Source organism: Falco rusticolus, chromosome 9 (genome assembly GCF_015220075.1).
Source record: "Falco rusticolus isolate bFalRus1 chromosome 9, bFalRus1.pri, whole genome shotgun sequence".
NCBI classification, from domain to species: domain Eukaryota; kingdom Metazoa; phylum Chordata; class Aves; order Falconiformes; family Falconidae; genus Falco; species Falco rusticolus.
In genome coordinates, this window is record NC_051195.1 from 24,226,277 (window position 1) to 24,246,942 (window position 20,666).

At 43.1% G+C, this 20,666-nt stretch overlaps 1 protein-coding gene across 2 annotated transcripts in view; it reads right to left on the bottom strand.

The window, feature by feature from the left end:
• ARHGAP22 (Rho GTPase activating protein 22) overlaps positions 1–20,666 on the bottom strand; it is a 151,281-nt gene that overhangs the window by 17,038 nt on the left and 113,577 nt on the right. For both annotated transcript variants that reach the window (XM_037400714.1, XM_037400715.1), the window contains 2 exons: positions 8,716–8,923; positions 4,465–4,597 (listed from right to left, as the gene is read on the bottom strand). In XM_037400714.1, coding sequence (XP_037256611.1) covers positions 4,465–4,597; positions 8,716–8,923 — 341 coding nt within the window. The remainder of the gene's footprint in view (positions 1–4,464; positions 4,598–8,715; positions 8,924–20,666) is intronic.

Below are 20,666 nucleotides of genomic sequence, written 5' to 3' on the forward strand. Positions count from 1 at the left end.
ATTGAGTGGAAGGATTCTCCTGTCAGCTTTAATGGTTGACGTAGAAGCCTTCAATTAGCAGGGGCTGCTAGCCTTCAAAGTCTGCCCACTGGCATTGGTATAAATGTACCAGCAAAGTGCCTTTTCAGCACCTGGACTATTTGAAACATTGAGGCATTGAGTGTAGGATAAATACAGTGCAGTAATGCTCAACTGAGCAGAAAGAGTTTTTTCTTAAAAGCAAAATGACATTCCAATTCAACTACCTCCTTTTAAACTACTTGCTTACATTTGCAGTCATTCTGACCTGTGACATACTTCCTCATAAAATTTCTGCCTTTACATTAAAAGGTAAGATGAGACATCTGCTGGAGGAATGACTTAAACCCTGAAGCTACTTAAATCACCTAATTAAAACTTCTGACTCAGAAGGCTATTGTCCCTCCACAGTCCCAAGCATCATTTGCTTGCTCTTGTCAATGCTGCAGTTGCCCTGGAGATTTGCTTATTTTTAAAGACAATTAAGCCTTTTGTGGGAAAACAGATACCCAAGCATGTTTGGGAAGAGTGATAGCTGCTAACTAATGGTGGAGAAATTCCAGAAGCAGCTGGTTCCAAGCCAAAGAAGTGCAGCTGAACATTCATTTCAAACTTTCCTTGATTTTTTAAGTGCTGTTAGGCAGGGAATTCTGTTGGCCACCCTTTTGCAAGATCTTCCTGATTTCTCTGGTCCACACAAGTCAGAAAGATCCAGAAAGCAGTCTGTATTCCTGCCTCCATCCTTAATGTCCTAATGTATAGACACTTTTTTATTCTATATGTCCCAACGTAAAAAAAAGCCCTCTAGTAAAACCCAGGCACTTAAGAAGAATTCTTAGAAGCACTAAGTCCTTTTTAATGCCTTAGCTTAAACATTATGCTGATTTAACAGTGACAACAATGAAGACACTAAGAAAGACCAGTCCCTTAAAAATCTCAATCCTCTTTTTAAACTTCTAAAAACTTTTGAATTAAGGTCATCTGCTGCTGATGTGAAGGTTAAGGTCAGTTGTTTAGGTCATCCAGCTTTCAAGTGAGGAGTTTGAACTAGAAATAGGTGAGCTAACAGACCTAATTCCCTCTTGAATTATGCTCTGTAACCCGATTTATTTCAAATACAGAAATCGGGATTATATTTTTGCACTGTATTTCAAGTGCTCTGAGTTAAAATACTATGGCTCCACTGGATGGAAGAAGGGGCTTTGGAACAGAAACTGCAGGCAGTTGTGACCAGCTGGAAACATAACGTAAAGGTTCAAGGTGCTACCTGAAACAAAAAAGGTTCTAAAAATTTATCATCCTTACTTTGTCATGAGGAATCACAAACGTGGTATTACACAGAGAGTATCTTCCTATTTGTCACGGTGCAAACACTTGCCAGGTTAAAAAAAGCTCTCTACTGCTGCAGCAGCATCTGTCAGGTCTGCCACAGATCTGTACCACCAACCGCCTCACCAACAGGTGGCAGAAGGCTAAGCCTAGTTAACACCACAGCAGAAGTGTAAAGGAAAATGCAAGCTAGAAAACGGCTGTGTTATTAACAAATAGCACTGTTCATGCTTATGGCTGCAGCCTAGCAAGCAACAGAGGCTCTGCACTGTCATTCGTCATGGTATTTTGCAGTAATAACTCTTACCTCCTTGAAAATGCTGCATGTCTAATTTACCACAGAAGCGTGCTTTCCAAGGAATAATCCCAAACCCAAGGATTTTGCAATGTGTGTAACAGATCAGCACCAATTAGGAGCTTCTAGCTGAGCTGGAAAACCAGCAACACTTCAGATGCTCACCCAAATTCAGACCCTCTTTAAAAATTCAAAGCCCATATGCTTAGCCCACTGAACTACTGTGTGTATCTCTAGAGTACAGGCAGCGGTGGAGGCTAAAATACGACCATGTCAGGTCAGCTCAGACTCAAATGAATTTTTAGAGATATGAAGATCTGTCATTCATTCTTACTGTAAAATTGTTTTTCATTTTCAATCCCTTCTCCTAACTAGTTGGGATCAGACTCAGATCTTTTTTAACACTGCAGTCCTGCTGAGATACCTGGAAGCCTCAGCACAACCCAAAGGCCTCTGTTATGTATCTGTTTGCATTCCCACACCAGCGATTACTTGGGTGCAGAATGAAGATGAACAGCAGTCTGAATGAAAATGGAAAGCCTAGGGCAGTGCTGAAGTATTTTTTGCTGCAGATGGAGATTAGGCCACGCTAACATAATAATTCCTGTCTATGGCCACAATGAAGCAGCATAAGATGCCAACAATTTTATCTGAATGGCTATTTTGCCTTAAGTAATTCTGTTTTGGGGGGGGGGGGGGGAGGTATACAAAACTAAAGAAAATTGTATTTTGAGTCCAAGTCTCATTCAAAACTTCCAAGTGAAAAACAAAAACAAAATAGTACTTCAAATTACAATAATATTTTATTTTGTTTCCAAATACTTTTTCAAAGTGAAACGTTTGATTTTGAAATTCCCTGCTTATCATTTTGTGCTAAAAAATTATGGTTTCAATGCAACCACATTTTTGAGTAGGGCTATTTTCTATGTGGGAGGTGAATCAGGCCCTACAGGCTGAGTATGACTTTGTGCTACATTCTGCTCCGCGTGCTACTGTGCACGTACAGCCTCTCCACCCCTGGTGTATGCACTCCACCTTCCTTTCTGAAAAAGTAAACAGCCCTTGTTGAGGTTCCAGACTTTTCTGACAAAAAAAAATAATAAATGAAGCTTATGTTTACAACAGCATCTTAACAAGACAAATTTGTGCTATCAGCAGTAGCCTATTTTGTAAGCCTTCATTTTGACTATCTAGTGCTCTTCATCACCTTTCTAATCCAAAGAGAATACTGCACTACAAGTCATTTGAGTCTGGCCTTGCTCCCACAAAACCAACACAGATGTTGCTTCCCAAACTGCTGCAGCCTGTGCAGGCAAAATCAGGCAAACTACATAGTTAATAAGCTGAGCAGTGATACACAATTATGTTTACCCAACTTGGCAGCATCTCTAACTCTTGTGCAATAGTGCTTAATGGATCTAAAACTTCCCAGTCTGCACATATCATGACCAAAATGAAACCAGCTCCACTGCCTTAGAATTGCTGCCATTTCTTGTGAAATCCACCATTGTGCTGTTTGCAGCATAGTACCCTGCAGAGATGCCGGAGTTGACTGAGAATAAGGCAGAAAATGAGCAAGTTTTAGAGCTAGTAGGCACGTACCTATACTATTAAAAGACAACACTAGTGCACCGGCACATTGATGTGGCTGTGTCTAGGATGCAAATGCATATCCATGTGCAGTAATACACTGTGTCATGTACAGAAATTTGCTTTCTTAGAGTTGGCTAGAGGATACATCATGTGAGTACAGATAGTGGAAAACTTGCTTTTTATCCATAAAAAATCGACATTACCAGATATGCTACGTTTGATGCATGCAAGCAAGCAAGCATCTTCCTATGGGCATCATAAAGGACTTCTGCCGCAGAGTCTTCTGCCACTTGAACTAAAGGTGAACCCCAAGCTCTTTTACAGTCCCCACCAGAGACAAAGATATGAGCATGCTCTTGAGGCCACACAGAGAAAAGGGACAGAACTCTGGACTACGACTTACAAGCCCTCAGGCCTTTGCTTCTTTAGCTGACACTAGTAACAACCTTTACAGCTTCTTTAAATCTCTGTTTTAGAAGGTGGCACAGTTCCACCCACATTAGACCAGATCCAACGTGCCTTTGCAGTCAGCAAGGAGCTCAGGCATCACCACAAGAGGAACAATATGGATGAAACAGATCAATCAATCATATTGTAAATTATCCTGCTCCTCCCAAGCAGTGAATCAAAATTTCCATGATTGCCACAGACTTGGAGGTTTTTGTCAGCCCCTTCCCTTGCCTGGAAACCAAAGAGAGGAACATCGTAAGAAGGTTCTGGCAAAGTATTCTTAGCATTATTTTCCCTGTTTTGGGATAATATAATAGCCTGCCCTTCTGCAGTGCCTTTCCTCTAAGAAATACAAAGACCATCACACTGATCAATGCCTCATCCACCAAAAACTTGGGAAGCAGAACATGCTGTTCCGATACATGAAACTGAAAACACAGGAAAAGGGAATGACTTCATACAGCTTGCTAATGAGTTAACAGCAAGGCTGGGAAAGGAACCCAGATATCCTGCCTTACATCTCTTGCTCATTATGATACAGAACAGCTTTGTTCAGAAGAAAGAAGCACCAGGCTAAAGACTTCAAAAAATTCCTGTTTCAAGCAGGAGTCTGTGATATTAATGTCCAATTCATGATTTCAGGAAAATTCAGGGGAACATTCCCAGGAACTTCATTGATTTGAATCAGGACTGAAGAGTGATAAGAAGAAAGCTGTACTAAATTGAGTCTTAGGAACAACATTTGAGGTAGAAGAATGCAGATTAGAAGGATCACTGACCTCTCCCTCATCTTTTGAGAGTAGCTGTCCGCAAGAAAGAAAGTCTTCATATTTGGCAAAGGGGATGACAGGCTCTGGCAGCTCTCGAAGGTAAAGCTTCAGGAGGGACGCCACAGTGTGAACATCTGTGTTGCTGCAATAGAGAAGAGGGAAGGAAATTTAGAAACCCACACTACCCCAAAGGTCGACGCCTTTCGTTTGGGGTGCATCAAGGTCCCTCTTAGGGACAGGGACAAAGTAGGCATATGTAAGGAAGCTGTTCTGCCACATGTTTGTACTAGGCAGGAGGGTGTCTACCTAGGAACAGTTGAAATCTCCCATTTTGTCAAGATACAAATGCATCTCAGGCAATATGGGCAGTGGAAGGGATACTGCTTAAGGTAGAATGGTGCTGTGGTTCCTCAGTCAATGTGGATCAGGAATGTGAGCAATGCAGTCCAGCAAAGTGCACAGTGATCACAGAGCACTGGACAACAGAGCTCTGGATCCTTATGCAATCACACATAACCTCTGATCCTCTCACTGATCCCTCCTGCCTGATATGCTCCCCAGACAGCACCCATGTTTGTCTGATGGGCTAGGCTCCTAGGTGTCCTGGTCAGTCATTCAGAAAAAATGCAGGAAGCTATATTTCCTCCAGGCCCTCTATTGTGATTTGGCATGGTGGCATGGCTGTGGTCACATCTCCTTCCCCAGGCTGGGTTATCTGGCATTTCTTAGCCCATGTGTTATGCTGGGATATCAACTTGTCTTTTCTTTCCCACTCCAGGAACTTCTTTTTCCTCTTCTCTCTCTGCTTTAAGTTGGGGTTGAGGTGTCAGGTGCCATGATGAAGATGCACCTGTTGTTCTTTCCTTTCAATTTCTGCTTTTGATGTATGGCGATACCTCTCCCTCATTCCAAGTCTCCTCTGGTATAACTTGGTTAATTTTTGCAGATGATCTCCTCAAAGGTTTCGATCATTGGAAGTTCAAATAGATTCTGTCACCAGCTCCTCACTACCCACCATTGCCCTGACGGTCTTTTAAGAACTCTGAGAAAAACATACCAGTAACCATTGGGCAACAGAACTTCACATCCTCACCTCTAAGAGCTGAATCTCTTCTACTTGGTATGTTTTTAAGCAGTTTTGGAACACACATTTAAAACAAAACAGGAAAAATTACAATAGGAAGCTGCCAGCAGCTGCCACTTGCTACTAACCCTGATAATGCTGTTCCTATTAAACAGCTCCATCATAGTTGAGAATACCATAGTTCCACATAGTGGTTTTTTACAGGAGATTATAAATGCTTTGCAAATGAGGACAGTACCCTTATTCTTTTTTTTTTCTTTCTTTTTTTTTAGTATGGAGTTTCAGCCATGGATGGTGTATGGTGGATGACTAGCACTCAGAAGCAAAGCCCAGACAAAAGTTTCAGGTCCACTGGCTGTGGTTAGTGTTTCATCCACAAGGCCATGTGAAATCCAGCCAAATTTTCAGTGGTATGGAACTGCAATAGGAGCAGGCTGCTGTACGTGCTTCCAAAACAGCAACACCTGTCTTTCATAAGAACATACATATGCATTTAAAACCCAAATTGGAAAAGCATTTTAAAAATAAATATTTTAATTATCAGTCATCCCAAAGACCTGATCCACCATGGGGCAGGCAGGCTTTAACATTTTTAAGATCACCATAGATACAGAAGGCAGCTAAGAGCACTCACTGCAACTGGGAAAAAAAAGAATATTCTTTTCAGTGTACCCGACTTGGAAACAAGTATATAGATTTCAGACTTGCAGAAAATATTTGCCACTGCCTAGGCATCCCAGGCCATACATGGATAGTTTTAGTTACGCATAGAGAAAATTATGCTTGTTAGGAGGAAAAGCATTTCACTTAGCCAGGGTGGAACTGGCTTTCCCTTATCTCTCTCTGTGACTACACACATCAAAGACTAGTGTTGGGCCTACAAGTCACAGTGGACGTGGTGGAAAGAGAAAAAGGTGATTTCTGGGGGACTCTCAGCTGCCACACTACTCAGATACCCCTCTGCTTGCCTCCTTTAATTCTGTACAGAACCTTCAGTTATCACATTTCAAATCAACTACCCTAAAGGCAGGCATTCCTTCGTGGAGATCTTTACTGCCTCTGTTAAAGGTGAGACTTAGCACTGATCTATTTAGCCAGTGCAAATGTCTATGGAAATAAAGGTGCTTTATCCTTTAAGAATGCTGGGGGGAGGCTCTGTTTAGATTAAGGTAAAACATGAAAGTGAAACTGTCATTAATTCTTTCCGTAGATTCTCCTGTTCCAGATTACGAGTGTTTTCCAAAATAACTTTGTTCACTTTCACATGAATTAAGGTAATCGTAATTCTGAACTAGAACATTCAGACATTCAGTTAAAAATACAGAGATTTTGTTTAAGAAAAGATGAAGTGAGAGAATTTGACAATTTCAAACTTTACTTTTTCATGAAAATATCTCTAAATATTTGACACTTCCATTTAGAGAGCAAATACTGACTGTGGTTAAGAATCAAAGAAAGGAGGATGGGTGGTCTGGGAAGCTGAGGGGAGGGAAGAATTAGAAGAATGTTCCAAATAAACTCTAAGGATATTCTTCCCAGGATGAGACCAAACACTGGTGCCCTTGCAGGAGAGTGCTAGCTCTTCCTGCAGCAGTAAGCAGGGATGCTATTGGCAATGTTTACACTGGCTGCAGCTCCAGGGGAAGTGATTCCCTAGGTTAATGTGCTGGCAATATATCAGATGCTCCCTGCATCACCTGGGAAAGTGGTACTAGTGAGTTCCAGCAAGAAATGGAGCCAGGTGTCCAAGTCAAGATCACAAATCTGATCCCACTTTTGACCTGTGATAGTGATTGGGTCAAATTTACACAATGGCCTTGGGTGCAAATATGCCTGGAGTTCAAGATCTCTGTTAGAGTCAAGGCCCATTTCTCAAAGCACTGTTTAGGTTGGCACTATGCCAGCCTTCACCCTGGGTAGCACATACATATGAGATGGGGAAGGAAATGTTGGTTGCAAAGTACAGACAGGATTTGGCTGCAAGGGGCCTGAAAGCATGCACCTTCCTGGTGATTTGACTGCCTGTACTCAGGGTCAATGCAGAGATAGTGCAGCTCAAGAGCTGCCCCTCTTCCCTTGCTGACCTTGGATGGAGTGCTCTGAGCCAGGGCTGACACTTCCCGTGGGAGCTGATGCTCAGCTGAGCCTCTACTGTTTGTCCTGTCTGAACTACAACTCCCACTGCCTTACAGCCATGTCGGTGCCTGGCCACAGACCCTGTTGATCTGGACCGGGACACTGGCTCATGGACAGATTACTTAGCCAGATCTCAAACCTGCCTCGTCAATATGGACTTGCCTGGTGATCACTGGACTGTGTCACAGCCTCTGCCAGTCTGTTACCACACTTGGCTCCTGGCTCACCCTGCTTTGCAGAGCAGCTGACCCTTGCTGCTCCCTGATATTGGCATGGTTAGTAGGATAAAAAGACAGCTAGCATGTCTGTGTACCAGGCGAGGAGTGATTACATCAACATTTTTATACTAGGAAGAAAAATGCAAAATTGCCGTTTTTATTTCAGAAACATTTGACTCAAGTTTTGTTGAAAATCAAAAGATACATTCAGTTTTGAGACAACTGTTCCATCTCAGCTACTGAAATTGTAGATTAAAAAAAAAAAAATCATTTTGGCCAAGAATTCTTCTAGGGTCAGAAAGTGTTTTGTTATGACATGCTGGCCAATTCTATATGTTGCATGCATAACAGCCAGAGAAGATGTGTGAGATGATGGCGACTATTCTGAAGCCTGGTGACAAAGGAAGGAGCAGAGCTGAGATACTGCCCCTGGGTAGATCTGCTGTGGTTGTGGCAAGGGAGAATACAACATCTGAAAGCAGTAAAAGCTTAGTTTACCTCCTTCACATCCATTTCTATGGTGGCATCCCGCCAACTGCTGAGTATGGCACACCCAAATCTAGCAATGCATTTCATTCAACATTTGCTGAAACTGAAACACTGGAGTAGCCCTATCTAGATTAATGGGATAATTTTTTCCCTCTGCTCAAGCACTAAGCTGAATGAAGACCTCCATAGCCAACACCATGCAGGAAAAAGCCCCAGTGGCACTTTAAATTAAGGCAAGAATGGTGTGGAAAGAGGATAGCCTCTGCAGGGCCATTCCTGCCAGATTTTACCTGCCACAGATAAACCAGCCTGAATCTGGTGATGTCAACTCACCTGTCAAAAAGGGGCTTCTCTCCACAGTCAAAAGAATCCTGCAGATCTTTGACAAGGTTGGCTTGGCCAGGGAGCCGAAAGAGCCCTTCCTCTGTAAGACCTCGTTCCCGAATAAAATCCACACATTGTTCCACCAGCAGTGGGGCCAAGCGTTGCCCATACTTTCTCTCATACTGTACGGTGTCCTCCAATCGCTGTCCAAAGATCCCTGCCAACAGAGAGCAAGAGAAATATCTGGGTGTCAACTTAAACTCTTCTTGAGCTACCACTCAGGGCATAAAATGAGGGAAGCTCACCAGGAGAAGGTGAACCTCTGTGAAGGCCCAGTTTCAAGCAGACTCAGAAGAAAAAAATTATTTTTAAAACCAAGAATTACATGCTGAGTTTTTTGCCTGCTTAAGAGTGCTTCAAACTAATCTCTGCCCTAAGCCAGTTTGTGTCTCATTACGCACAAGGAAGGTGGGGTTAAGATTATATTTGTGGTTATCTGCAGCTGTGCTGAATCTGGATTAAGTAATTATACTGCCATTGCATCTTCTGCCCCAAGAATGCCAAAACAAAGGCTACATTGACTTTATGGGACACAATTCCTTTCTGAAGGCACCCACCTCTTCGCTGTTACACAGTTGCCCTTAACAGTTTGCAGCTGCCCAGCTCAACAAGAGCAATCCTCCTAGCTGGGGATTGCTAATGTGACAGAATACAGTTGTCAACAGTAAAACTGGCTGTTGTGAAAATCCCCCACCATATCCTGCAAGCTTTGCATGTCTATTTCTTTTTCTTTAATTAAAATTGGTGAATGAAAATTAAAACACAGAATAAAATGCATGCAAAATACATTGCCCTTCCTACTAAAATGTGTACACTGTACTTCTTGCACCTTGAAAATACTGGAAGCACTGGAGACTCTAAAAATAGACTGGCCTAGGTAATTAAAGTCAGATCTACTGTAGACATATATCACCAAGTATGAAGCACTGTCTCTTTCTCTTTAGGGAAATTGGAGTTCCTGGTACCTGCTGCTGAATGCCACTATTGGCACCAGGTATGTTTGACAACATGGAAGGGGCTCAGGCTGTAAGACCCAGAGATCTTAGCTCAGTCCCTGCCACTAGGAGAGTGCTCCATCTGAAAGAGCAGCCACTGAATTGTATTCTGAAACCCTAACTCTAGCACCCTACAATGTGTGGCGGAGTTCGGGAGGATAGCATCCAAGTTAACCATATTTTGGTAATAAGAATTCAGTAAAAAAATTCCATAATCTACACAATATAAGATAAGACCAGGCCTATAGCAGACAGGAAATTCTATTCAAAGGTTTCTCAAAGGAACAGCAAGCCCTCCACTGATATGAAGGAGCTTTAGATCATGCACTCAGCAGTCAGTTAATCCTGCAGGTCTGAAAAAAAACCAGCATGCAATATTGGAGTTACACTGTATTCACAAGCAATAGCCAAAAGCAGTGTTTAATGGATGCATGCATGCACTTATACAAGGCCAGGGGACTTGGTTTTCCTAAGGCACTGCTTATGTTCCTGCTAGCAATCATATTTTCTGGTTTTTAGGGCTATATTCATGGGAGGATAATAACTTCTGGTAGGAGGCTTCCTAACCTCCATTCACTGTCATTCATGGGAGACACCATGCCAAACCATAGCTGCTTTCTATATTTAGTCCAACCCTGCTGAATCCTCAGTGAAATAAACCTTTTACAACCAGTTTCAACTCCCTGAATGAAATACGCAAGAAGCATCCTGAAGTCCAATTTTCCTTTCCCTGCCAGTTTGTTATACAATAGAAGACAGAAACCTTCCTTACCACTGTAGCCTACACAACTGCTTTACAGTGTCAGAGCTGAAGGGCCATGAAAAGTTTCAAAGAAAATTCCCTCCTTATCCTGTCAGGAGGGCATGTCCTGGAGCATGGGTGTGACTTACCTTTATCACTGTGAACATTGGCTTTCTTGCAGAATAAAGGCTTTCTAGTTCTCTAATCTGTTTGAATTTTCACTGAGATGGGTGTCTCTGAAGTCACATTCTAGGACAGGGAATCTCTTCCTGGTTTTGCACAGGTTGCTTTGTAATCTCATCACATAATCCCTGCTGTCATGAGAGGGCACAGCAGAACTGCTTGGTGTGTGGGGCTCAGCATTGTCAAACTGTTTCCAGGGCACTTACAGAGGCTGGAAAGCCATGAAAGAGCAACTTTTTCCACCAAGTTTCTCAGCTAACTTCCAAATCCAGATCATAGCTGAAAAAGTGAAGTGTCCACGGCCTGTTCATCTCTCAGCCTCTCTGCTTATAGGGGACGAACTCTCAATATTGCATATCATAGTAAATACACACAAGAATGATCCAGCTAACAAGAAGTGCAAGCCAATTGCAGGCCCCTCAGCTGTGAAAAGCTGAGCAGGAACATGTGTCCTGCAGGACACCTGTCCAACTTCCCTCGTGTTGTTCTGCTAGTGACCATTTCCCTTTCTTCTTCTGACCTGAACATTTGATCCTGGGACACAGGCCAATGCAAACCAGAGTTCTTCAGTATGAGTTGCAACAAGTTTGGGTCAGACCCTTAGACACAAAAACCTCCATACGCTATCATCAATCTCCAGCCAGACTTCCTCCCACCAAATCCATCTATTTCCTTAAAATACATATTTTGAGTATTCTTGAGTATATATACATAGTATTCACTCTCCTACATGCAAGACGCAGAGGTTTAGAAAGGTCAGGCTGTGGTAGATGCCAGGGCAATTACAGGATACAAGTCCTGTTTTCTCAGATCTCTACATGTTGAATCACAGCCGTTTCCTAAAGGGCCTGTTTAGAGAAGGCTCTGGGAAAGAGGTAAATGCTCTTGCATTCCCCAAGTACAGGGCACAGACATCATGTTTTTTCCAGAAATTCATGCGCTGCTGTTCTAGACTTAACTAAGAGCAAGGACAAGGGCAGTGTCAGACCCACACATAAGCAAGCACACACAAAACTGCATGCATAATCTCCACTTGCAGTGTGAAACTTTGTCTACTTTTCCCTGGCCTTGGTTGGTCTGTGGGCAGCAACATGCTCTAATATGTTTCAAGCAACATCAGTCCTTGCCTTCCTGGTCAACTTGGATCACATGAGCAGTACCTGTCTGTAGGTACTGTCAATGACTCCTGGGTAACAAGTTGACTGCAGCCAGAGACCACTGACACAGAGGTTAAGGAATGTGGTGCTAAGATAACAGATAAAGATAGAAGGGTGACCTGCTTTGAGATTCAGAAGGAGCAGCAGATGGACCTTTCACAAGCACAGTATTAACATTACTATGGGTGTCTGCTGCAGAACCAGATGCTGGGGACCCTGTCTTTCCACCTTCTCAAGCACAGAAGTTGGTAACACCTTTTTCTCCTGGATGGAAACAGCGATCTTCAGAGGAAACAAAGGCGCTGTAGTATTCTTCTTCTGCAATACTACTCACCTCCCTTCGCACCATTTCAAATAGGTAACAAGAAACACCAGCCATAAAACCAAGGCTGGGATGACTGGGGATGAAGCTGACCTAACTATGATGACTGAAAGGAGCTGGCACAAGTGTGGGTTACTTCCCATGTGCTGAAGGGCTGTGCAGGTGACATCACGCAGCCCTCACAGGTCATTTTTGGCTGAGGGGAAGAAAAGACCCTGAAGCCATTGCCAGGGTGAAAGACATATCTCAGCCCAGCTCTCCTAGTTGCCTCGCACTTTGGTGCGGGAGTCCCACTCCAGCCCAACTCCAATTGCAGATCTAAGTTTTCTCTCCCTCTCAATGCTGAACCTTAATTTTCCATGGAAGCACTAGAAGTCACCAAGCATTGCACAGATTAAATATATCACCCAAGCCAGGTCTGTTGGTAACCGCACCTTTCCCTTTGCAGCTGCAATTACACTGCAGCTCTATGCCCTATTTTTTTTTTTTCTTTTGCTGAGCCATAGAGAAGGACCCCCTCCAGCCACTGCTCAGAAGAAAGATTGCTCCCTGCCCAGGTCTTTTGGCAGTAAGAGCATTAGGGTTGCAGTTTAGAAAGTAGACAGCTGCAGTTAGAGTGGGGCTGAAAAGCTGGCCTTGGAGAAACCATTTATCTGTGCAGTGGCTGCACATCTTGTCCATAGCTTAGGAGAGGAAATTGGTGTTAGGGTTCAGAGAAGAAGCAAGCTAAGAGATATCTTTGGAGTAGGGCTGGAAAGGGACTGTCAAAGGCAAGCTGGAGCTGTTGACAGTTCTGGGCTTGTGGAAATCTTTCATCTAGACATCTGCTGGGGGGGCCTTGATGAAGTCTACTCTCAGTAAAATTACTGCTAGGGCTCTTACAGCTACACTAGCAAGAGACATAGCAGATGCACCTACTTCAGTCTCCCAGGGTTAAACAGGGCAGACTGAGAAGGTGGTGTTCTGCTAGCTCTGTAAAGCTCATCTTGCTTCAGCTAGGTCTCAGAAGAGCTTGTAAAACGTGTAGTAAAATGTCCCTGAAACTACCAGGATATGACAGCATTGCTGGGCTGGACAGGGATTGCCCTGCCTTGCAAGGAAAAGCAAATGTGGAGCCAGTCACACACAGCCTCATCCGCCGGCTCCTCAAGGCACAGGCCTGTTTTTAATCACTGGGGCCAGCAGCTCAGACTGAACTTGGCAGCATTTCACTCCATTTGATGATCCTGCTGGAAGACATTAAAGTCTTTCTTTTCATTCAGAAGAAGTAGAGCCAGTGCCATCCAGTCACACTCCCAGACAGAGTTAGGCTGGAAATAAAGTCAAAAGCTACTATCAACCCAAGGGTTAACTTTCCTTGTCAGACCCTTATCTATAGCTAGGCTCTTTTATTTGGTTTCAAAGCAGAAAAAACCCCAGCATGCCTGGGACCACATCTTTAATCTCAGAAAGACTCAAGAGATACTAAAATAATGGGCTAGCAGAGCTACAGAATTTCTTTCCTCTACTCCAACAAGCTGTCTCTGTTCTTTAAAGATTTAGGTGGCTCTTTGTGGAAAAAGCGAGCCAGGAATGATGTACTGACTAAGACACAGACAAGCTCTCTGTCCTGGCCTGAATAGCTCACCCACCAGCTCCAGGCATACAAAGTCTATACATTCAGCTATGCTGTCCAGACATGCAGTGGGCAGGAAAATATATGCTCCCTGCTTCATTTTTCCTCATCAGAGCTCTGATTTCAACCAAAATAAACTGAAGACAGAGATAATAAAGTCAGTTCCTGAGTAGATTTTTCTTTACAGGAGGACTGAGGACTTTGTATGTGCTTAAAGCAGGAAAAGTCCAGACACTCCTGTGTCAGCTGTACATAGAGCTTAGTACACACACGCTCACGTTAAAAGATGTGCAGGAAGATAATCAAGCACAGACCTGGATGCTGCTCTACAGCAGTACATACACCCGCGCATGCATGTGGTGCCTCACAGACAGGCAGTTTACGGATATAAATATTGTGTACGTGCTCACCTGCACAGGTAAGCGTCTGCTTTTACCTTCCCACATTCATACTTAGGCTCCCATTTATCTGTCCCTCTCACACATGAAAGCACTGAGAACAAATCATGGGCAGACATTCAGAAATGCATATGCTTCCATAGCACAAAACACACACAAACCTATAACTCCTGTTTCCCCTCCCCTGGCCCACCCAAGCACACACTTTGTGAATTACTGTAGCAGCAACTGGAAAAGAAGTTCCACATTAGGAGCTGTACATGCCTAAGAAAAGATAGTTCCCAGCGACTAAACGATCCAGCCAGACAAAACATGTGAGAATGAGGGAAAGGAAAGGAAACAACAGATAACTAGGAATCAAGCAAAAAAAAGTAACTTGCCCAAGGCCACACAAACGGGTCTGTGGTAGAATGTGGTGTCTTCTGACCCCATTCCCCACAAAGAACAGCCTCCATATACTAGGAGCCGATTGCTTTCATTCACGTACCACCATTTAAATATTTTATGTAAAAGCAAGCAGAAATGCATCTCCTCAGAACTATCTTCAAATGTTAGACTGGCATCCAGTAGGTATTTTTGGCCATAAACCGGGTCCTTCCCACTCTTTCCCCCTTTGTAAAGTCAGCTCCTTTTTTAGATTCCTAGCTTATGTCTGAGGCTAAGCTCAAATATCTGCTTTTCCTCTAGGAAAAGAAAAACATAACAAATCTAAACTCGGAAAATCATCTCATACCTCTCGTTCTTGTGCAGCACTCCGCTACATGACAGGCGCTGAGCTTTAAGCAGAAACCAGGCAGTGTCAGACAGCAGGAGCGGCAGAGAAAGAAAGTCCTGACTTCAGGCATCAGACACATTCTGAGTCCCAGCACTGGCAGCTTTCCATTCACCCAGCGCTACGGAGTGGAGAGCAGCCGATCTGCCCTGGGAGATAATCTCAGCAGCACATCTGGTCTTAGCTCCGCAACTCGACATTAATTATGACTTGTGCAGAAAGCATTTGAAATATCCAATGAGGTGCAGAGCTTCCCAGCTCCCTCCGCGTGGGGAAGGAGAGAGTAGAAAGACAGGCAGGTAGGGTCTTGCCCACCCTCGAAGCTGCCGCCAATGTAAACAGCAGCTAAGTATGGGTCACAAGTTTTAACAAAGGCATCCCCCATCGGCTCTGTAATATATTCATGCTCTAATTGCTTGTCAGATCTATTCTAGATAGCTGGAAAGCTGAGCAACAGTTGCTGTCTGCATGCCACACTCTGGATCCCTTCCTGATACAGGCAATGTTAGTTGTGCTGCAGGCAACTTGGTGCCCCGGTCTGGCCTCTGTTCTGCTTGCAAAGCACCAGAAGCAGAAACCTCATTTTGGAGGGGACATACCCCCACCTTAGCCTTAGCATACTCTGAGAGTACCTCCACAGCTCTGGGATACATTGGAAAGTTTTACACAGCTTAGGAAAAGCTAGTCTTTGACCTGTGCACCTTTTTTGTGCTTACACCCTCTGCTTTTTACAGAGAAGTTGTCTGATGCTCAATAGCTCAGCTGCATAACTGGTAGAGGAGGGAACTACAAGCTCCTTACATGTGAACCAATTCCCCAGGACTTACTTGCAGTAAAATATTCACCCCCTCAGCCTCTGGTTTCAGGGTAAGAAGCCTGTAGTTAAGAAAAACACTTATCACACAATGCCTCATGCAGTTATACACAGGTCAGCCCTCCATCCCATTTACAAAATGCACTCATGTGACTGCAGATCTGCAGCCGTCACCACTCAAAACCTTTGCACCAAGCTTCCGCCAAACTTCTGGGGAATTTTATCAAGTTTGGCTAACTTCATTTCCCTCTGCAGAAAAAAAACCCCAAACCAAAACCACCCAACAACTTATCCCTGTCTGCAACTGCTCTTCTGCTTCTGTTATTAAAATACCATTTTGTGGTCACTGCACAGACCATGCTCATCTGAACTTAGTGGCCCGCCACCTCCTTACCTACACAGTGGCTCAGTTTGAACACACATGTCAGGCTCTGATATTATCCCAGTCACTGAGACAGTGTTGTTCCACAACTCATGAAACTTGAGATCAAACTATGTCTCTACATTCTCTGTTCTGATCAAAAGACTGTCTCTCAATACAGGTCATGGCAGCACTAGGATCAAAAGCTCTAGTTATTGAGTAGCAAGATAGTAAGGTATTCCCCTTAGCTATTCAAGGTATATTTTGAGTAGCAAGGTATTGCACAATTGCAAAAATAGACACCGAAAGCCCAGACAATACACTGGACAGTATTTAAAGCCCACTAAAGAATATCTGAAAAGCAATGGAGATCCTTAAATAAAAATTACAAATGAGATCCTGGGTGTTCTTCACCCTTTTATTATCCCCTCTTCGCCTGTGGTGAACACAGCAGGCTGCAGGTTAGGGAGAGGCTGCCCACAGTGCTAACGGGTGAGCACGACCAATCCTCTTCTGAATGGCTGAGACACCATCAGGATTTTTTTGGCACTAATCCCTGGAACAATGCCTCAAAATTAGCCTCACGTCTGCAAATAACATTATGGAGCCTGGGACTCAACGCTTGGGATGGGAGCCCAGGAGACAGAAAATGCAGACATTTATTCTTCCATTCACTTCTCCATTTCTGTTTTCCACCTTTCAAAACACCAGAACAAGAAGGTATCCAATGAAATAGAAAGTCATGTTGTTTAACATGAATATTGTTATACGCAAAGCCTAATTAACCTGTGAAATTCACAGCCTCTCAGTGGCCAAGGACACAGCATGACTCAAAGCATGGTTAGACTTCAGCATAGCTTATAATACTGTGAGTTGCATGAGAGAAGACAATGCAAACTCTTCCCCGGAGAAAGAGCAAACACAGCTCTCTGGTGAAAGAAAAAAGGAGCACGTGCTTGCTTACATGAGCATCACAATTAAAGCATAAAACGACAGCTGCTTCAGTGTTATTCCCTGCACATGGTTAACTTTGCAGCTATAGGTGTCCTGCGAGAAGAACACAACATTGCGCTCCATATCTACACACTCCACAGTTACCACCTATCTCCTTATATGAAACAATTCTCAATCCCTTTCAAAGTATCATGTTAAAAATCATGACTTAGACCACAGAATATAAGACTGGAATAAAAATCACTAAATATAAATATTTGATTTGTGTTTTGAATTCCCAGGTCACACTTGGATCCTGCTTTCTCTGTTAACCACATTCTGAAAATGAAATCCAAGATTCACACATAATCACTGGATTGCAGGGGCTGCAGACTCCAGAAGTACACTTGATACTGCAAGAATAGCAATAAAATCCAGAAAGCTGTCCAAATTACATATAAACTACCATCAACATTTTCACCTGGAGCTCTCCCCGTACACGTGCCAAGGAAAGAAGGGGTAATGGAGTCTGAAATCCCTCTTTCCCCATTGCTGTTTGTTTAGTTGTAGAGAAGTTTACCACTGACCAACCCTTGTTTTCTAAATAACAACTTAGGTTACTAAAACTGTTCAGGGAGTAAGTCTCACAGAATTTTGTTTGCTGTGGAGCTGCAGGCATTTTCTTTCCTGGCACCATTGTATGAAGAGAGTTCTAGTAATGCTCTCATGAGCTAGCACCACTGCAGTTATTCTGCTGCAGGTACCAGAACAGGGAGAAAGCATCCTGCCTGTACATGTCACTACAAGCCCTGAGACTGGCTGGGAAGTTCACTACAGCTCACACAACCTCTGAAAATCCAGGCATGTCTCAGGCTTGGCATCTAACTCAGGTCAAATTCAGTCTTGAATCTGGTTGCAACAGACAGGAATGGTGAACCCACATGAACTCAGAAAATATTCCTCCTCATCTCTGATTGTGAGCAAACTTGTTGGCTTGCACAGCTCTAGCAAGTGCCATAGGGTGTGAGTATTTTTAGACACTGTCTTACACAGAGTATTAGCTAATATACAGATATACTCAAGTGGACCTGTCTGAGGGAGCTCAGATCTAGGAAATTGCTTCATCTATTTGTACAGAAAGGACCTCATATCAAAGTTAGAATAAGAGCTGAAGTTCTCTAGTTTTCAAGTAAGTTGAGCCTTGTACAGACTCACTTTTTAACCTAGGCAAACACGGGCATTTGAACATCTTGTATCTGTTGAAAGCTGGCAGTGAAATGGCTACAGGTGATCAGTCACAGGGCTGAACCCAGCAGGAAAGATTTCAACAGTATGTCAGCATGTCCCCTGTAGCGAAAATTTCCCTTCCAGTTTCCTCCCTCTCCAAACACTTTGGAGAGATCCTTCTCTGAACAAAATGATGTCCCCACACCCCTCCCCTGTCTAGGCTGGGGTCTCAACCTTCACTGGTAAAATGAAATATTTTGAGAATGAACAGGCTTCTGCTTACTGATTGATAAACCAGTTCATCCTGGGTTAAAAGGTTCGCAAATAGCTATGTTCGTCCTTCTGTCAGAGTAGATTCTGCTTAACCTGTGTGAGGTGTCTTCCGATCTCTCTAAAACATGTCAGGAAAGGAATTAAGCAGCACTGTAAATTACCCTGCCATGGACTCTGACCACTTTATGCTCTAAATTGATATTTTAACTGTTTGCTCACAGAGAAAAGATGATAAACAGACCTAACGTCACTTAACCACAGCATTTTGAATCCAGAGCCAAACCCCTGTGTTTATTGGTCTATTTCTCTCTAAACAAAGGCAAGAAGCATTTAGAGAATGAAACATCAAGAGCAACAAAAAATGCCTTTTAGCAAGCAATGACCTGGGCAAATGTGCCCTGGAAAACTTCTTTCTCCCCACAACATAAGAAAAACTTTTACAGAACTTTTTATTTACTGAGTCTTGCACATGCCTGTCTACATTTAATAGATTTCATAGGCTTGACTGAAGCTCTGTCTGTAGAAAGCATCTGACCAGCAGATTTTCTCTTCCAAGTTCACTGCATGTTGATGTCCCCACTGCACAGAAGAGTTTTCCAAAAATTCTGGGTGTTAATAAGTAAAAAGTAGTTATGATGTAACATGATTGTTGCCACCACAGTGTCTCATCACTACAGAAAGATGAGAATTCCAGCTGTGGGTTTGAACATAAGGATCACGGAGTCTAAAACCTGTTGCTGATCCTCGTCTTGTACAGAATGAAATGAGCCACCAGGATTTCTGGCCATTCTGGAACCTGGCAGAGCCTGTGACCTAGATTTACAACCAAAATTTAGAAGGTCAGCCCCTTTATCCATTCAGAAGACCAAACAAGCTTATGGCCTCAAGCCTTCCCATATCTCAAGCCTGAGAGGCTGATAACCTAGACACAGCACAATCAGTCACTGAGGATCAGACAGGATCAACATTGAACACATGGGTGCTTACGCAAATCAAACTTCATCATAAATATCTCTGTCAGTCTAAAACCTACAATCGCAAAACTCCGTACCAAGTAAATTGTGTATAGTGTCACTTTGTTGCTTCCTCAAACTCATCCAATGATGAAAATCTGTTAGCTAATTACCTGTATACTCCACTATCCAACTAAAATCGTCAATCAATATAAAGCATAACTTACACTTTCACCATCCAAGCATAAGATCACGGTCTAAGCTCTAACAACAGCCGAACTTGACTGACCGTGCTTGGAGAGAACATGGAATTTAGCTCAAACTTGTAAAATGGGTAACACATTTCAGTGAATCTGCTAGCCTTTCAGGAACACTTCTAGAAGAGGTCAGGGGCTGAATGTTCCCTTCCCTGACCTGCAACTCGGAAGGTAGGAAGGGGAAATTACAAGACCAATTACGTGATGATGGAGGAGAATAAAAAAAGAGCAACTAAAGGGGGTAGAAGCGTAACCTTTGCAAAGGACATAGGAAAAAAGAGACATGGTGAATGCCTTTGTCTTCAGCTCCTAAATGGTTAAAATTGCAACTTGCAAGAGGCAGACTACCATTCCCTTTCAGTAAGGGCATATCCTCATAACACTCATCAAAGGACTAATACAGAGAAATTAAAATCCTTGCCTGCAAGCTGAGAAACACCACAGGAACATGTTTGTCCCATTAATCATACACTGCCAGGATATGCAGTGAGAATCATTGCTGTTTTAAAGACTGTCAGCTTTCAAACATCAAGCATGAATCTTACTATTACAGGAATGCTCTCACTGAGAAAACACCAGGGAAGGAGGTGGTACTGGTCAGACTACATGCTACAGGCAGTAGCCACCAACAATGTAACAAATGCACAGCCACCATCACTTCTCCATGGCACTTCCTAGCTGAAGAGAAGAAGAAAACAATCTGTTATTGAAGCAAACACAAGCCCTGCCTTATTTATTCTGAAGCTGGATTGCTCTTAGCAATACAAGGTATATGAAGCTAATGACTTCCTCTAGAAGTTTTTCTTTGATAGCTCAGGTGGACTTATCTTCTGTGAACTCATCCAATTCTATTTTGAATCCATTTATTATTTTTGTTTCCACATCTTGTGACAATGAG